At 56.5% G+C, this 15,034-nt stretch overlaps 1 protein-coding gene across 1 annotated transcript; it reads left to right on the plus strand.

Annotated features, from left to right (window-relative positions):
• Positions 1–503: 503 nt before the first annotated feature.
• On the plus strand, positions 504–14,957 carry SPRYD3 (SPRY domain containing 3). The gene is made up of 11 exons (XM_032420283.1): positions 504–526; positions 2,239–2,385; positions 3,400–3,475; positions 3,991–4,115; positions 4,436–4,571; positions 5,424–5,609; positions 11,593–11,742; positions 12,158–12,215; positions 12,866–12,985; positions 13,072–13,244; positions 13,580–14,957. Exons 1-11 carry the CDS (start codon positions 504–506, stop codon positions 13,712–13,714), a joined length of 1,329 nt encoding a protein of 442 aa, XP_032276174.1. The 3' UTR covers positions 13,715–14,957.
• Positions 14,958–15,034: the final 77 nt, after the last annotated feature.

Below are 15,034 nucleotides of genomic sequence, written 5' to 3' on the forward strand. Positions count from 1 at the left end.
AGCCTCAGGATCTTCATCAGCAAAAAGGACATAATAACAAGATTCATTTCAGAAGGTTGCTGAGTGGATTAAAAGGACATTCCTATAAAGCTTTCTCTCAGCGCCACGTCGAGCACAGAAGGAGCGCTCAGGAAAGACTGGCAGTCCGCCGAAGGTGCGCAGCGACCTTCTCCCCGCCCCGCGCAGGAGCCGCCCCTAGACAGCCCAGTCAGCGCCCAGGGCGTCCAGTGCGGCGCCCGCGCCGCCACGTCGCCACCTCCCACCCTCCGACTCTCGGGTTTACCACCCCTATCCTGCGCTAGGTACCCAGTACACCGGGCCGCGCCCGCCCCTGCCTGCGTCCTCCGATTGGCTCCTGCAGGTGCCTGTCGTCCTGGGCCGCTGCAGATTGGCCGGGGTGGGTGGGGAGGGGCGGGCCTCGGGGAGCGTAGGAAGGGCGGGGACCCGGATGTGTGTGGTGGCGGCGGCCGAAGAGCTAGTGTGCGGAGCTGAGAGGCCTATGGATGAGGAGGACGCGGCGGCCCCGGTAGGCGGGGATCGGGGGCGGGGTCCCGGAGGCCTCGGGTCTCCCCGGAGCTTGAGGCGGGAGGCGGGGGTCCTGGGCGGAGGCCTCCCTGGTCAGGGGCGGGGCCTGCTCCCCGGTCACGGGGCTTCCTGCCTCGGGACCCTCCTCGGCCCGGTGCCGGGCCTGGGGAGACTGCGCGTAAGTCGCGGTGACGAGCCGGACCCCCGGGCCCCCGGGTCTCGTCTGAGCGACCAGGCCGTGCCCGGCCTGGAGGCGGGACCCGGTGCGGCTGCCACTCGCGGGTGCCAAGGCTGTGCGGTTCTGGGCGAGCAGACGTCCCCAGGTCTGGGGGCCAGTATCTGGGGTGGAGCCCTGGCCGCGTGCGAGGAGCGCAGCCCCGCTGGTGCCTACCCTTCTGGGCCACGTGGTGGCTTGCAGCTACTGCAGCAGGGTGTAACAGGCGCTTTAGGATTGAATTCAGCCCAGCTGAGGCTTATTTAAGCACCTACTGTATGCAGGGCACCGCCACGCCTTGATGGAACCCCTGTCCCAGTGTTTGGGGTGATGGGAAGAGAAAATTACCTCCCGTTTTTCTCACTTTTGGCTTCCAGGAAAAATAAATCCATCCATCCATCCATTCATTAGCATTGTTGGTGGTTTAAATACCCAGGTCATTCTACTCCTCTCCATCTTCACTGCTACCATCCTAATGGATGCCATGTCTCATTGGAGCTGCTGCATCAACTTCCGACTTAATTGTTCGCCACTTCTCTCTTGCTTCTGTTATGATCAGTTCTCCAGCCAACAGCCTGAATGATCTTTAAGATCTGATAAACTGGGGCACCTGGGTGGCTCAGTCGTTAAAGCGTCTGCCTTCAGCTCAGGTCATGGTCCTGGGATCCTGGGATCGAGCCCCGCATCGGGCTGCCTGCTCCCGCAGGAGGCCTGCTTCTCCCTCTCCCGCTCCCCCTGCTTGTGTTCCTGCCCTTGCTATCTCTCTCTCTGTCAAATAAATAAATAAAATCTTAAAAAAAAAAAATCTGATAAACCTTAAAATCCTTTCATTTCTTAGCTTAAAACTCTCCAGAGGTTTCCCATCCCACTTGCAATAAAATGGAAGCTCCTTAACATGGCCTATAGGGCCTTGTAGGGCCTCTCTCTGGCCCCTGCCTTTTTCCCATCCTCTTCTTGAACATTTTCCCGCACATTCCCTACACACCAACCACCCTGGCCTTTCTATTCCTCTATCATGGCTGCTTCTTTCCACCCCAGGACCTGTGTCCTGGCTGTCCCCTCTGCCTGAAGTACTCTTTCTTGAGCTTGGCACGTGCCTGGCCTCTTCTCAACTCAGATGTTACCTCAGAGTGGCCTCTTCTGTCCACTGGATACAAAGTAGTCTTTAGACTTTACTCCATTATTCTGTGTCACCCCACTCTGCTGTTTCTTCCACTGTCCAACATTGTCGGGTCTGTGTCTCATCTGTCATGCCTTCCGACTAGAATGGAAGTGCTATGGGAACAGGAGTCTCACCCATCTTGTTCACAGCTATATCCCTAGCACCAAGAACGGTGCACATAGTAGGAGCTCAGTACGTGTTTGCTGAATGAAAGGATGCAGATGGGGATTGTTGACTGACTTCGAGTCCAGTGCCCTGTCCACATTCTGGGTCGAACAGGCTGAGCTACTTTGCTCAGGGCCCTGCTTCCTTCTCAGTCCCCTTCTCCCCATGGCAGGTTTGTTCTCATGAACAAGATGGATGACCTCAACCTGCACTACCGGTTTCTGAATTGGCGCCGGAGGATCCGGGAGATTCGGGAGGTCCGGGCTTTCCGATACCAGGAGAGGTTCAAGCACATTCTTGTAGATGGAGACACTTTGAGGTAAGTTTGGAGGAGTGGTTTCACATTTTCCTTGCTGTGCCAGATCTTAGAGATGAAAAAGGGCTTTTTTGGAGGCAGAGGACTGTCTGCACTGCACTGGGAGGGCCTTTGACCCTGGAGGCCTTTCTGAGTGGAGCAGTGTGGGCTGCTGCAGCCCGCACTCCCTTCTGCCTGTGTCTCCAGGTCACTCTGTCCTGGTCCACGTTGGAAACAATCATGTCAGAGATAGGAAGCTGCGGGTGTCTTGAGTTGCCCAAGTGCCTTGTTCAGAGGACTCCAGTGGGCGTGTGGGGTGTTTGTGTCTCCTCGGCCTGCGTCTCAGGGGTTGGGTTTGGTGGAGAGTGGCCCATTTCAGAGGCAATGGATTTCCTGTTTTGGGAAGGACAGTTCTGTGGTGCATCCTGCCCACCACCTTCCAACCCTCCGGTGTGTGTGTTTGTGTCTGTTTTCTCTCTCTCTTCTGGCTTGAGCCCCTTCCCTGACTCCTTCTGAGCCTAATTCTTTGACAAAGTTGTCCCTGAAGGGGGGGAAGGAAGTAGTGCTATTTAGCCTAGAGACAAGAAAGCTGAGGAGTGAGGACTGAATAACCGTCTTCCAGTCTACGAAGGGCTTTGGTATAGAGGATAGAGACCAGCAGCTGTTCTTCAGCTCCACTGAGGACAGAGCCAGAGGAAAAGGGCTGAAGCTGTAGCATGAGGGATTGAGCTTAGACAGGGTTGTGAGACCTCCTACTAGGCAACTAAGGGAGACTCTGCATTCTTTTCCCCCTGGAAATGAAGGAGCCAGGCTTGTGTTGGTGTGGTGTGGGTTGGACCCTGGCTGGAGGCAGCGGGAGGGGTGGGTGATCTCAAGTATCTTGTGATGGTGTCTGTGCAGATGTCCTGAAGTGTGGCCTGGTGGATTCTCCTCTGTGTTGGCCCTCACAGGGTTGGGGGGGTGGGTGGGATGCTGAGGCCCTCCCCCCATCTCCTGGGCTAGGCTGCTAATGGAACTCCCCCCTCATTCCTCCATCAGTTACCATGGAAACTCCGGTGAAGTTGGCTGCTACGTGGCTTCTCGACCTCTGACCAAGGACAGCAATTATTTTGAGGTGATCAAGGCAATGGGTGGGCAGAGCAGGGGGTGAGCTTGTTAAGCTCCAGGGAGCTCTTTTACTAGATTCTTGATCCGATCCTTTTAATTTTCCATCAGGGCTGTCTACTTGGCTGAGAAAAGGGCACAGGATAGCATGGTGCCTCAGCTGAGAGATGGGTGCCCTAGTCCTGTCACCCTGTCCCTTATGCTCTCCTGCCCCTCAGCTAGGTAGACTTTGACACATATCCCAGACTCTGACTCATGGCCTTTCCCACCTGCTAACCCGAGCCCAGCCTCTGCTCCATCTCCTATCTTTTTCCATAATTTGGAAATGATTTTCTGAGTAATCATGATATAAAGTGGGCCCCTAGTCTCCCCAGTTCTTCCCTGAGTGCCCTTTTCTCTGATTCACATGTTTTTTTGTCTCTTTGAGCCTCTTTGAGTCTTTGATGTCTGACTGCCCTTCCCCAGGCCCCCAGCAATTCATCCCATTTCTGGTGCCTGCTAACTGTCCTGCTGTCCTCCCTCCAGGTGTCGATTGTGGACAGCGGGGTCCGGGGCACCATTGCTGTGGGGCTGGTCCCTCAGTACTACAGCTTGGATCACCAGCCCGGCTGGTTGCCCGACTCCGTAGCCTACCATGCTGATGACGGCAAGTGAGTTGCTTCCTGTGGAACCTGACCCCTTTCCTATGGATTCAGGGACCTTAGATACAAAGGACTACCATGGGTGGCTTTTGCCATTCCTTTACCTATCTTGGGGTATTTTCATGGACTTTATGATCAGGACGGGAAGGTGGCCTGATAGCAAGCCTTGGAGGTTGGCAGACTTAGAGGGGAGGGTGGAGCTCATGTGTGGAGACAGGTAGATGCATCACCGAGTGACTGGGAGCAGCAAGAGGGGCCCCAGGGGTCAGTGCCCTGGAGAAGTTGGGAGGCCAGGCTCAGGTCCTGTGTCTGTGCCGCTCCATCCACAGGCTGTACAATGGCCGAGCCAAAGGCCGCCAGTTTGGGTCAAAGTGCAACTCCGGGGACCGGATTGGCTGCGGCATTGAGCCTGTGTCCTTTGATGTACAGACTGCCCAGATCTTCTTCACCAAAAATGGGAAACGGGTGAGTGGGAAATCCTGGGTGGGATTTAAGTGGCTTGAAGCCATCCGAGGAATTGTGGGAATGAAAATAACCTACTGGCTGAGACTTGCCCAGGGACCCCTAGGCTTAGTTCCCACCTCCTTCAGGCCATCCTCAGCTTCTCCCGAAGTCTGCATATAGGAGAAGCCACTTCCCCTGCCCAGGGAAGCCGGGGCATTAGCCTAGATGATAGATGCAGAGGGGCAGGTTAGTGCAGTGGGGGGTGAGCAGAGATTGTGGGGGACAGGATCGGGTGATGTGGGGGAAGGTTTTGAGCAGAAAAAGAGAGGGAGAGGTTATGGCCTGGATGCATAAGCTGGAGGTCCTCTTTGGAGCCTTGCCTTGAAGGCTTTTGAGGATATGTCCTTTCTGTGTGTTATTTTCTTGTTTCACTTCTTTCCTTTCCTCTTCAGAGAGAGACTAGTAGTGGTGAAGGGATGGGGAAGAGCAAAGAGAAGAGAGGGACCCCTAGCCCTCTTTCTTTTCCTATCCGGCTCCCTCTCCCACCCTGGGAGGATGGCTTTCTCAGGGCTTGGCCTTCCTTAGCGTCCGTGCCTCCGCACTTTCCTCCTCCAGAACACACTCACGTGCCAGAAGCATTTGGTAGCAGGTCAAGAGACTTGTGTTTGCCTTCTAGCTCTCTGGATACCTTGCTCGGCCAGGAGTCCTAATAGCCACTTTTTCAACTTTTCGGTGCCTCTGTTTTTCTGTCAGTGTGTGTGATAATTATGTGTCGCATCTTCTCAAAAGTACCCTCGTGAGAATTAGGTGAGCTGTGGAAAAGGGAGCCAGGCATCAGCTCCCTCCCTCCAGCCCTCCCTCCCTCCCCTGCAGGTGGGCTCCACCATCATGCCCATGTCCCCAGATGGACTGTTCCCAGCAGTGGGCATGCACTCTCTGGGTGAGGAGGTGCGGCTGCACCTCAACGCCGAGCTGGGCCGCGAGGATGACAGTGTCATGATGGTGGACAGTTACGAGGACGAGTGGGGCCGGCTGCACGATGTCCGAGTCTGCGGAACTGTGAGTGAGAGGCGGTTGGGTGGGAGCGGGCAGACCGGGAGGGCTGCGCCGAAAACCCGTGGGCCACATAAGCGGGTCTGAATTGCTTAGAATGGGGAATGAAGACGGTGTCTTGTAGGGTTTTGGGAAATGGGAATTTGGGGCCTTGACATGATTCTTTGAATCCAGGTCTGTGTTCTCCGTAGTGCTGATTGTGTTTCTTCCCTTCCCCGGCCCTGAGAACTCAGGTTAGTTGCTTTACTCTCAGCACAGTACTAGGTTTTCCTTTGCCTTCTTTGGTTCCTTTAGCACTTGGTACCCTCTGCTGCCCTGCACACGTGCCTTTGAGAGGCTGGGGCTCATTTGGAGGTGGGATGCCTGGATCCCCCTATTGGCCTGATCCCGGTTCAGTGGGCCCATGCTCTCCATTCACTGTGGGGCATGTGTGGTCACAAGTCCCACTCCTGTGGGGGAAGGTTCTGAGATCTCCTTGTAGTAAGTGTGAATGTCAATGTCTTCTATCTTCTCCCTACATTTTAATAGAGGACAAGAACACAGGCAGATGAAGATTCGGTGAGAATCCTTGACTCTCCAAAGCTTGCTTTTTTATATATCTTCCCGTTGTACCTGCTCTGGTCTCTCCCTGGATTTGAAACTTTCTTGAGGAGTATATGGACCTTGGGAGAGGGAAATTCTTCAACTCTACCCTCTGTGCCTCATGCTGGGTTGGGAGTGAATGGCTGCTGAGTCAGGGGTCTGGCCCTGACCTCCAGTGGGCTGCTGGGGCCTCCCACTTCGAATTGTCCCTCTGCTGCCCTCTTGCTCCCGGCTCAGTCTTTTTCTCCACCCTCTGGCCTTCTCACCCCAACTCAGGCTGTTTTTGCCTTTGATAGCAAAACAGAAACAGTGGGGGGTGGGAGTGGATTATGAGCAAGGCTCCCCCCATTCTGGAGTTCAAGGTGAGTCAAACCCAAGGAAAATGGCAGAGTGTGTGCCCTCCTGCTGCTTCTGACATTCTGCACCCCCTCTGGCACTGGGGTCTGAGGATGGCGGTGGCTGCAAGCCAGGGGCTTTAGATGCCCACTCCTTGACCCTCATCTGTTTCCTTTCTTTCCCCCCTTCCACCATCATTTTGACAACAGCTATAGAGTTGAACTTGGGACTGAGCCAGGGCGATGTTCCAGCTCTCATCCCCGACCTCTCCTCAAGAGTGTTTTCCTGGCATCCTTTCCTTGCCTGGACCTGTCCCCACTCTGCCCCCAGCTCCTTCCAGGCAATCTTTTCTAATCGATGTAGACTCCTGTAGACATTTATAAATAGCCTTCCTTCCTCTCTGCCCTCCCCCAATGCCCTCAGGTCACAAGTTGGAGAATTTTTTCTTCCTTAGACATAAGCCGTGAAGTTTGGCTCTTCTCTCAGACCCTCACCCCAGCCTGGTACTGCCAGCAGGGTGGGGCACACTCTTTCCTGAGCACCTGCTCCGCTGGGGCAGTCTGGGGCATGAGCCTCTTGGTAGATATTTGCCTCTCTTCTCCTCTTGCCCTCTACCCCATCTTCCAAATGAGGGTGACTTACCCAGTTTCTTCTATCCCCACTTGTCTCTTGCCCTGCTCCCTCTTGTCTCTTCTGACCATCCAGTGTATTTCTGATCCAGCCCTCAGAGTTGTTTCCCCAGGAGGAGCCTGGGAGAGGTCATTAGGGCCCCGCCTGTACCTCCCATTTCTAAAGATGTCTGGCTCAGCTGTTTCTCCTCTTTGCTCTTCCTGTTTTCCATCCCCTCTGTGGGGAGCCTTTCCACGGGGCCTCAGACCTCTTGTTGTGGGCTGGAGCCTGTTTCTCCTGCCTTGGGTGATATTTCCAGTAGAGTGCCTTTTAGAACCATAAAGGTTTGGGAGAGGCTCTGACGCCATCCGGTCCAGGGCTTCCCAGTGCGGAGCCGGAGACCGTTACCTGCCATGCAGGAACTGTAGCATCCCTGGCGCCCAGACCCAGGATGCTTGGAGCTCCCTCCCGTAGTCATCCTCGTTGTCATCGGGACAGCCCTTGTGTTCCCAGAATTCTTCTTGTTGTGTGGCTGATGAAAAGACAGCCCCAGACAGAAGCAAAGAGACCGATTCAAATGTCAAACAGTGAATTAGCTGCAAAACTAAGCCCAGATATTCATTCTTTGATCTGTTATCCCTGCCCTGTCCACTGCCGGATACATGCTGTGCCCTTTTCCCCAGCCCTCTCCTGTAGCCCGTCATCTCTCCTCCTGGCCCCTCTCATGAGATGAATCCGGAGTTCTGGGCTTAGGTTCCCACTTGCCCTGCGAGTCTCCTGACTAGCCCGCTCAGCCCTGGCCTTTCTAGGGGAGCTTACCTGGCTGCCATGGGACCCTTTGCCTTCTAGGCCTCTCTCTCACTTTGGAGTCTCAGTTACCTCTCTCTCCCCTTCACACTGGTTCTTCCCACAAAGAAGAACAAATTCCTGACCCCCTTTTTTTGGCTCTAACGTTACATTATGAACAATTTCCAACATACAGAAAAGTTGAAAAAATGGTACAGTGAGCACCCATCTACCCACTACCTAGCTTCAACAGTTGTTTGTATACAGACCTGGCTCTTTCTTGAATGGAATTCTTCCCCCTGCGTCCTTTGGCCTCAGTTTCCCCTCCCAAAGAGCCCCCCCTTTGCAGAGCTCTGAAGAGTGGCTGCTGTCTTTGCTCAGGGATGGGGGTGTTGCCCCTCACCTCATCCCTGCCCCCAGGCCTTGCAAAGTGAAGTCATGTGTGGAGGGTGGGGGGCAGTGGGTAAAGCTGGGGGATTAGACTCATTCTGTCTTTGTTTCCTGCTCATAGCTCCTCTGACAACTCCCTAGTGACGGGGCAACAGCTTTGGTACACAAAGAGGGGTGAATGAGGCCCCACCCTCCAGGGGTCCTCCCCCCCAACCCAACCCAGGAGGAGACCGTGTTGGGGCCTGAGCTGACCGGTGGGGAGCACGTCCTGGGTTCCTGTTTCAGCTGCTTCTAGGCCCTCAAGGCACTGAGCCCTCCCTTGCTCCTGTCAAGAGGGATTAGGGTCTCTGCTGGCAGGAGGAGGAGGGTGGATACCAGCAGGAGAGAACCAGCAGGAGAGCAGAGGCGGGGAAGGCGCTACTGCTACGCGCACGCGGTGGGGGGTTGGAGTGAAAGAGGCTCTCTGCACCTGGTGCTGTGGCCTCTGCTCTGTGCCCTCGAGTCCACCTTTTTGGCCTCCCAAGGCTCTGGGGGTGTGGGGGGGAGGTGCAGGAGTCGGGGGCTTGAAAGCCCCAAGGAATGGGTGCCCCTACTCCCACCAAAGATGTAGGGCAGCATTCCTATTGATTGGGCATTGTTGGAGGAGAAGCACTAAGAGGGGACAGCTGGTGGGTTGGGATAGAGTAATCTGGGGTGTGCTTATCTCTCCTAGGGGGGACTGTGACCAGTTCTGGGAGCCTAAGGGGCCATTGTAGTTGGAGGTAAGGGCTGAGATGAAGGGTCGTTTCCTTCTGTGATTGGCAGGTCTAGTCTTTTATAGCTGTGGGGGACTGTTAATGTTTAGGGAGTATTGATGTGTTGGTATGTTCTGGTCTAACTCCCATTTCCTGATTTAGGGGAAGGCAGAACAGGTACTGACCACCAGTGAAAGTCACTTGCTCAAAGTCAGTGGCTAATAAGTAACAGGAATTAGGATTGGAACCCAGGTCTGTGTGATTCTCTTTCTGAGAGGCTTCTGAGGCACAGGTTGAGGGACCAGCATTGAGAGTCTGGCAACTCAGGGGCTAAACCTCCTATCTGCTCGGTTGCCAATAGCCCCGGTCTCAGGAGGGGAGGAGTGAACTCAAGCTACAATCTGTCTGGGAGGCCATAGTGCCCACCTGCCCCTGTAAGTGCTGGGAACGCTCCAGAGGACTCGCTCTGAGCACTCGGGGAGACTTCACTGGACAGGAGCAGATGAACTGGGGCGGCTTACACCTGAGGGGTGGGTGTTCCTCTCTTGCGGAGGGCAGCATTTGCGGGGACCTAGCCTCCCAGCTGTCAGCCGGCTGTCTGAGTGGTGTGCCGGCCGGGGAGTGGGTGGCAGAGCTCCACCGTCGTGTACCTCATCCTCCCGACCTTTTTAGCTGGAGGGAGCGTCCCCACCCTATCCACAGACAAGACTGCAGTGGCTGCCCTCCGCAGGGCTGAGGCCGAGGGAATGGTTGGGCGGGTTTTTCCCAAGGATCGGGATCTGGAGCATCTGTCTCTTGGCTCTGGAAGTGGAGAACACTGTGTTTCCTACGCCGAGGCCAGTTGGATGGAGTGGGTCAAGGGCAGCTGTGGGGTCCCCCACCCAGTTCTGCAATGCTGGCCGGAGAGGGTGGGCCGGGGGCTGCTCACACTGGGTGGAGTGTACGCCCGTGGATGCTCACAGGCCCCACCCCTCCTGCTTGCAGGGAGACGCAGAGGAGGAAGCCAGGCTGAGCAGAGAACACAGGACCGTGAGGGGAATTCCAGCAGTGTGGGCCTTAATGAGTAAATCAGAAGGTGGCCTGCCAGGGACCCCATTCTGAGGAAAGAAAGCAGTGGGAGCTAACAGAGAAGACTTGGGCTAGGGGTGTAAATATGAAAGAGGCAGCATAACCCGACACATACAGGGTCGTGGCTGGAGGAAATGGAAAGAGCCTGGGTGTGGATATCGGAGGTTGCCCCTGTGGCTCTGGCTTTTCCCCTGGTCATCTCGCCCTGCCTCCAGGACTCTTTTGGAGAGGGGGGAGAATGGACTTGAGGTGGCAGGGCTTTGGGGATCCAAGGCTGAGAAGGGGATCCAGTCCCTCCGGTTCCTCTCTGAATAAGGTGGTGATGCAGGCCCTGCTTCTGCCGGAGACACACGCAGGCTTCCACGCTGGTGCAGCGAGCCTAATTCCTTTCCTGTTCAGGCAGGAGTTCTTTGGGGGTGAGAGGCCAGCGTCCAAAGGCTTGCCAGGGATAAGTGGAGGATGTCCCCAGGCAGTGTTTTCTTCAGGGCTGGAGGGGCAGGAGGGTAGAATAAAGTCTTGAGGGGCAGTTTGGCTAATTAAAAAGGGATTAAGGACTCCCAGGTGATGCTGAGGGTGGGGAGAGGGGATGGGGTTGAGTCATAACCCCACCGTTACCATGACAACTGATAAATAAATCCTCCCAGCTTGGGGGTTGCCGCCCCATCATGCCCAGGCAGGACCATTGTGGAGCTGAAGAGCCCCAAGAGTCCATCAGTCGCCTCTGCTCTCCCCCCACCTCCACACACCCCTGCGCTCTACAAGAGCTGTGAGGGGCTTTGAACAGGAAAGCTTGCCTTCATGTGTTCAGCCCGCCTGTTCCCGGCCCTCACATTAAGCAGAGGAGTAGAGCTGGTTGTTCTGGGTTCCCTGGCTCCCCTCGGCACCTCCCTGACCCAGCTCGTCTGAAGCCAAGTAAAACAGACCTTGAGGTATTATGGTAGTCCCATCCCAGGCAGAATTGGTTTTTGAGCTCGTCTCCCCTCCCTCAGACATCTGGAGCTGGCACCCAACCTCTGCACCCTTCCTGTCCTCCCCATTAGGCCCCTCCAGGGGTCCGCTCAGCCTAGTCTTCATGGGTCCTTCTCTCTGCGCCCAGGGCCCCTGGGGAGGCCTCGTCCAGCAGGGTGATTCAGGGAAGTGAGGCCATAGCTTAGAGCCCCCCAGTGTGCTCCATGGTGCTCAGCCGCCTGGGCTGCTGCCCACTTCTCCCCCAAAGCAAGGAGAATCTGCAGCTCAGGCGACAGATGGGTGCGGGGCCAGTCCTCCGGCCCATGCCACCACCTTTGCGACCCGCCGGTCCTCCCCATTCTCTCATGCCTACCTGGAACATTGGTGCCCACGGTGCGCCTCTAGGAACCTTTCCCTTTCAGCCAGAGGTTTTGTGAGACCCAGAAACTGGTCTGGAGTGCCTTGGGACCAGGTTTCTAGGGCAGGTGTCCGTCTGCCCTCCACACCACCCACTGCCCTTGGCTCTTCCCCCACAGCTGCTGGAGTACTTGGGCAAGGGCAAGAGCATCGTTGACGTGGGGCTGGCCCAGGCCCGGCACCCGCTGAGCACCCGTAGCCACTACTTTGAGGTGGAGATCGTGGACCCTGGAGAGAAATGCTACATCGCCCTGGGGCTGGCCCGGAAGGTGGGCACTCGTGCTGGCTTTTTACCTGTGGAGCTGCTCAGCTTTGGGGCTCTTGGGATGGGGACAGGTGGGCAGGCTGTGGTGGGAGGGTCTTAACCCGGGACAGAATATGGTTGTATGTGTTCGCTGTGGGAGGGTACAGACTCCCCCCATGACCTAGGACCAGGTAGAGGGTCGTGACTGCACCACGCACACCGGGCCTAAAGGTGGGGTGGGGGCAGCCTGCAGCCCCGGCTGTGAAAGCCAAGTGCCCTGGTCACCTTCCCTGCTTCCCCTGCTTCCCCAGTGCCTGAAGGGTGTGGGAGGCCGCAGGGGTGTGAGCAGCCATCTGTCTAAGAAGATTGAAGGTTCAGATGCCCTCTCCTGCCCTCTTTCCATAGAAAACCATAGGTTTTCTTTTTCCTTCTTGGTGCAGGATTATCCCAAGAACAGACACCCTGGCTGGAGCAGAGGCTCTGTGGCTTATCACGCAGGTGAGTCAGGGCTGCCAGGGCTGTGGGGCACGTATAGGCACAGGGACATCCATTTTCCTGAACCCCTGCAAATGGTCTCCCCTCCAGCGTCCGGCTGGAGAGCCTTTTCCCCTGCTGCTGTCTCATCTCCCCTCCCTAGGCCGGTAGTGCTTTCTCCTCGTCTGTGTTTTTCCTCCCAGCCTGAAAAGCAAGGGGAGCCGAACAGGGGCGGGGGAATCTGGGCCCAAACTGGACATTCCAGGCCTCTGAGTTGGCTCCCTCTGCGCCCTTCTTGCAGATTCTGCACTTTCTTTTTTTGGTCGGCTTGACTTCCTTTAGGGTTTTCTTAAGAAAGGAGTTGCTGTGAGCTCCTGGTGTCACCCCCATCCCCTTCTTGGCCCCTCTCCCCTCTCCCGCCAGCTCCCTGAGGGAGTCTGCCCTTCAGCTCCTTGTGTGAACAGACATTGTGTCTCTCCTTTTTCTTTTAATCTGGGGCCTCTTTTTACTTGTCTCTCCATTTTTGTTTCACCTTGACCCCCTCCCTTCCTCGGGGCCAGAGAGGGAGGTGGGCAAGCATTCTGCTTGAAACAGGGGCCTCTCTGGAGGGGTGGGGTAGAGTGTCAGCCCCTCCTTCAAGTGTGTGTCTTCTCTTCTCCCCTCCCCCCTGACAGATGACGGGAAGATCTTCCATGGCAGTGGTGTGGGGGACCCCTTCGGGCCACGCTGTTATAAAGGGGACATTATGGGCTGTGGAATCATGTTCCCCCGGGACTACATTCTGGACAGTGAGGGTGAGTGGGGTGGGGGTGGCCAGCCAGGCTGCTCGGGCAGACGGTGGGGGCAGCACCACAGGAGCTCAGGTTTCCTGCCCTCCTAGGTGACAGTGATGACAGTTGTGACACAGTGATCCTGTCCCCAACTGCCCGAGCCGTCCGGAACGTCCGGAATGTCATGTACCTGCACCAGGAGGGAGAAGAGGAAGAGGAGGAAGAGGAAGAGGAAGAAGATGGGGAAGAGATTGAGCAAGAGCATGAGGGCAAGAAGGTGGTGGTAAGTGGGGAGGGTGTGGGGTTGGACTAGGGTTCCTGCGCCTGGGCAGGGGCTGGCATTAGTGGGGAATAGGACTGTAGCCAGAGCCCCAGAGCTGGGAAGAGGGGAAAGCCTGGTGGTGGGTGTGTTCCGAGGTGCTGGACGCTGCCTGGACTGTGCTGGGGAGCTGGTTTCCAGACGCCCTCTTGTGGTCACTTCCCACATCACCCTGAGTCTCTCCCCTCCGGCGGTTCTGGGAGTTGGGAATGCTTGCGGTTCAGGCCTGTGTGGCTCTAGCATCATCAGAGGAGGCCAGAGTCAGCCTTCTCCACTCCTCTCCGTGCCCCCACCCCCAGGTTTTCTTCACTCGGAATGGCAAGATCATCGGGAAGAAGGATGCTGTTGTACCTTCTGGGGGTTTCTTCCCCACCATTGGAATGTTGAGCTGTGGGGAGAAAGTAAAAGTGGATCTGCATCCCTTGAGTGGCTAGGGGCTTCTCCCCTAGACCTGCCCCGTCTCCTTTTCCTCGCCCTTTGCAGAACCAGGTGCCCAGTTCCTGCCTTCCAGGATTTGCTTACCCAGCAGGCCCCAGGGAGTACGTAGCCCCTCCACCTCTCCCAGATCAGGCCCCTGCCAAGCCCCTCTGTGCCCATGTTTCTGACCTGGTGCCACCCCGATCATCAGTCAGTCCTGGGCCTAAGTCCCTGGTTGGAAAGGAGCAGGCCCAAAGAGTGGTGTTGCTATATTGGTGAGTCCCACTTGCTTTGGCTGGTGGACTCTCGCACACCCCTTTCCCCTCTGGCCGTGTGAGTGGAGAGGAGTGGGCACCCGTCTCAGCTGCTATTTGGGCATGAGGCTCTGCAGAGGGTGGAGTAGAGACTGCCCCCTCCCCTGTTTACCATAGTATTTCTCCTTGCCTCTTCTTTTTGTTCTTTGTCCTCATTGTGTGGACCAGTTGCTGCTGTTATCCCCCCTGGCTGGGCTAGGGGGGCTCTCTCGGGCCTTCTCTCTCCTTCCACTGACTGCTGTCCCAGGAATACTATTCCAGGGTCTCTGTTCTTTCCCCTGAGAGCCCGCTTTCTCCCTCACCGCCGGCTCAGGCACCACATAGTCCCACAGAGTCTGAGTCTGGCCCCCCGCAGCTGTACGCACCTAGGTGGGTGTCCATTATGTGTTTAATGGAGGGAGAGAGGGGCTACTCGGTGAGGGGGGCTGGGGTCTTGGCTCCAGTTCCCTCCTTGCCATCCTTGGGATACCTGGTGGCACCCTTGTCCCCAGTTCCCCGGGCTGTAGGCAGAGACTCCAGAGCAGGTCTCTCCTGCCATGGTGAGGGCAAGACCCCAGAGCTGTGGTTGTGAACCCTGAGGGCAGCTTGGCCCCTCTCTCCACTTCCCTGCCTACCCCCCCACCCCCGGGCCCCAGCTTGCTGCCTGTGCCAGTTGCCTGTTTCGCTTCAGTGTTGGAGTCTAGCACTTAACATGTGTCCTCCCCCCACCAAGTCCTCCTGTCTCCGACGGCCTTGACCCCTGACCCCCTCCCCATACAGTGACTTCTCCTGGGAGGGAGGGAGCAGGAGCTGTTGGCCTTGGTTTGCACAGAGTGGGTGGGCCTTGGGGAAAGGGGGTGAGCTGCTGTGTTGTTGGGGTCCCCCCTTTCGGCCCTCCACTACGATGTATGAAATGTATGTACAGCCCAGAGATGTTTATACAGCCAATAAAGATGGAATTTCTGTATTTATCGGTACGGCCTGGACAGGGGAACCCTTTCCAGTCCATAGGGCAGGGACAGGGCTAGAGGGGGGGCAGCTGAG

This window comes from Phoca vitulina, unplaced genomic scaffold (assembly GCF_004348235.1).
Source record: "Phoca vitulina isolate PV1807 unplaced genomic scaffold, GSC_HSeal_1.0 scaffold23, whole genome shotgun sequence".
Lineage (NCBI taxonomy): Eukaryota > Metazoa > Chordata > Mammalia > Carnivora > Phocidae > Phoca > Phoca vitulina.

Excerpts from the sequence above, each read along its gene's own strand:
- SPRYD3 (XM_032420283.1), top strand. The coding sequence starts at position 504 with ATGAGGAGGACGCGGCGGCCCCG. Across the intron at positions 527-2,238 it reads AGGAGGACGCGGCGGCCCCG|GTTTGTTCTCATGAACAAGA; the intron begins GTAGGCGGGGAT and ends TCCCCATGGCAG. Across the intron at positions 2,386-3,399 it reads GTAGATGGAGACACTTTGAG|TTACCATGGAAACTCCGGTG; the intron begins GTAAGTTTGGAG and ends TTCCTCCATCAG.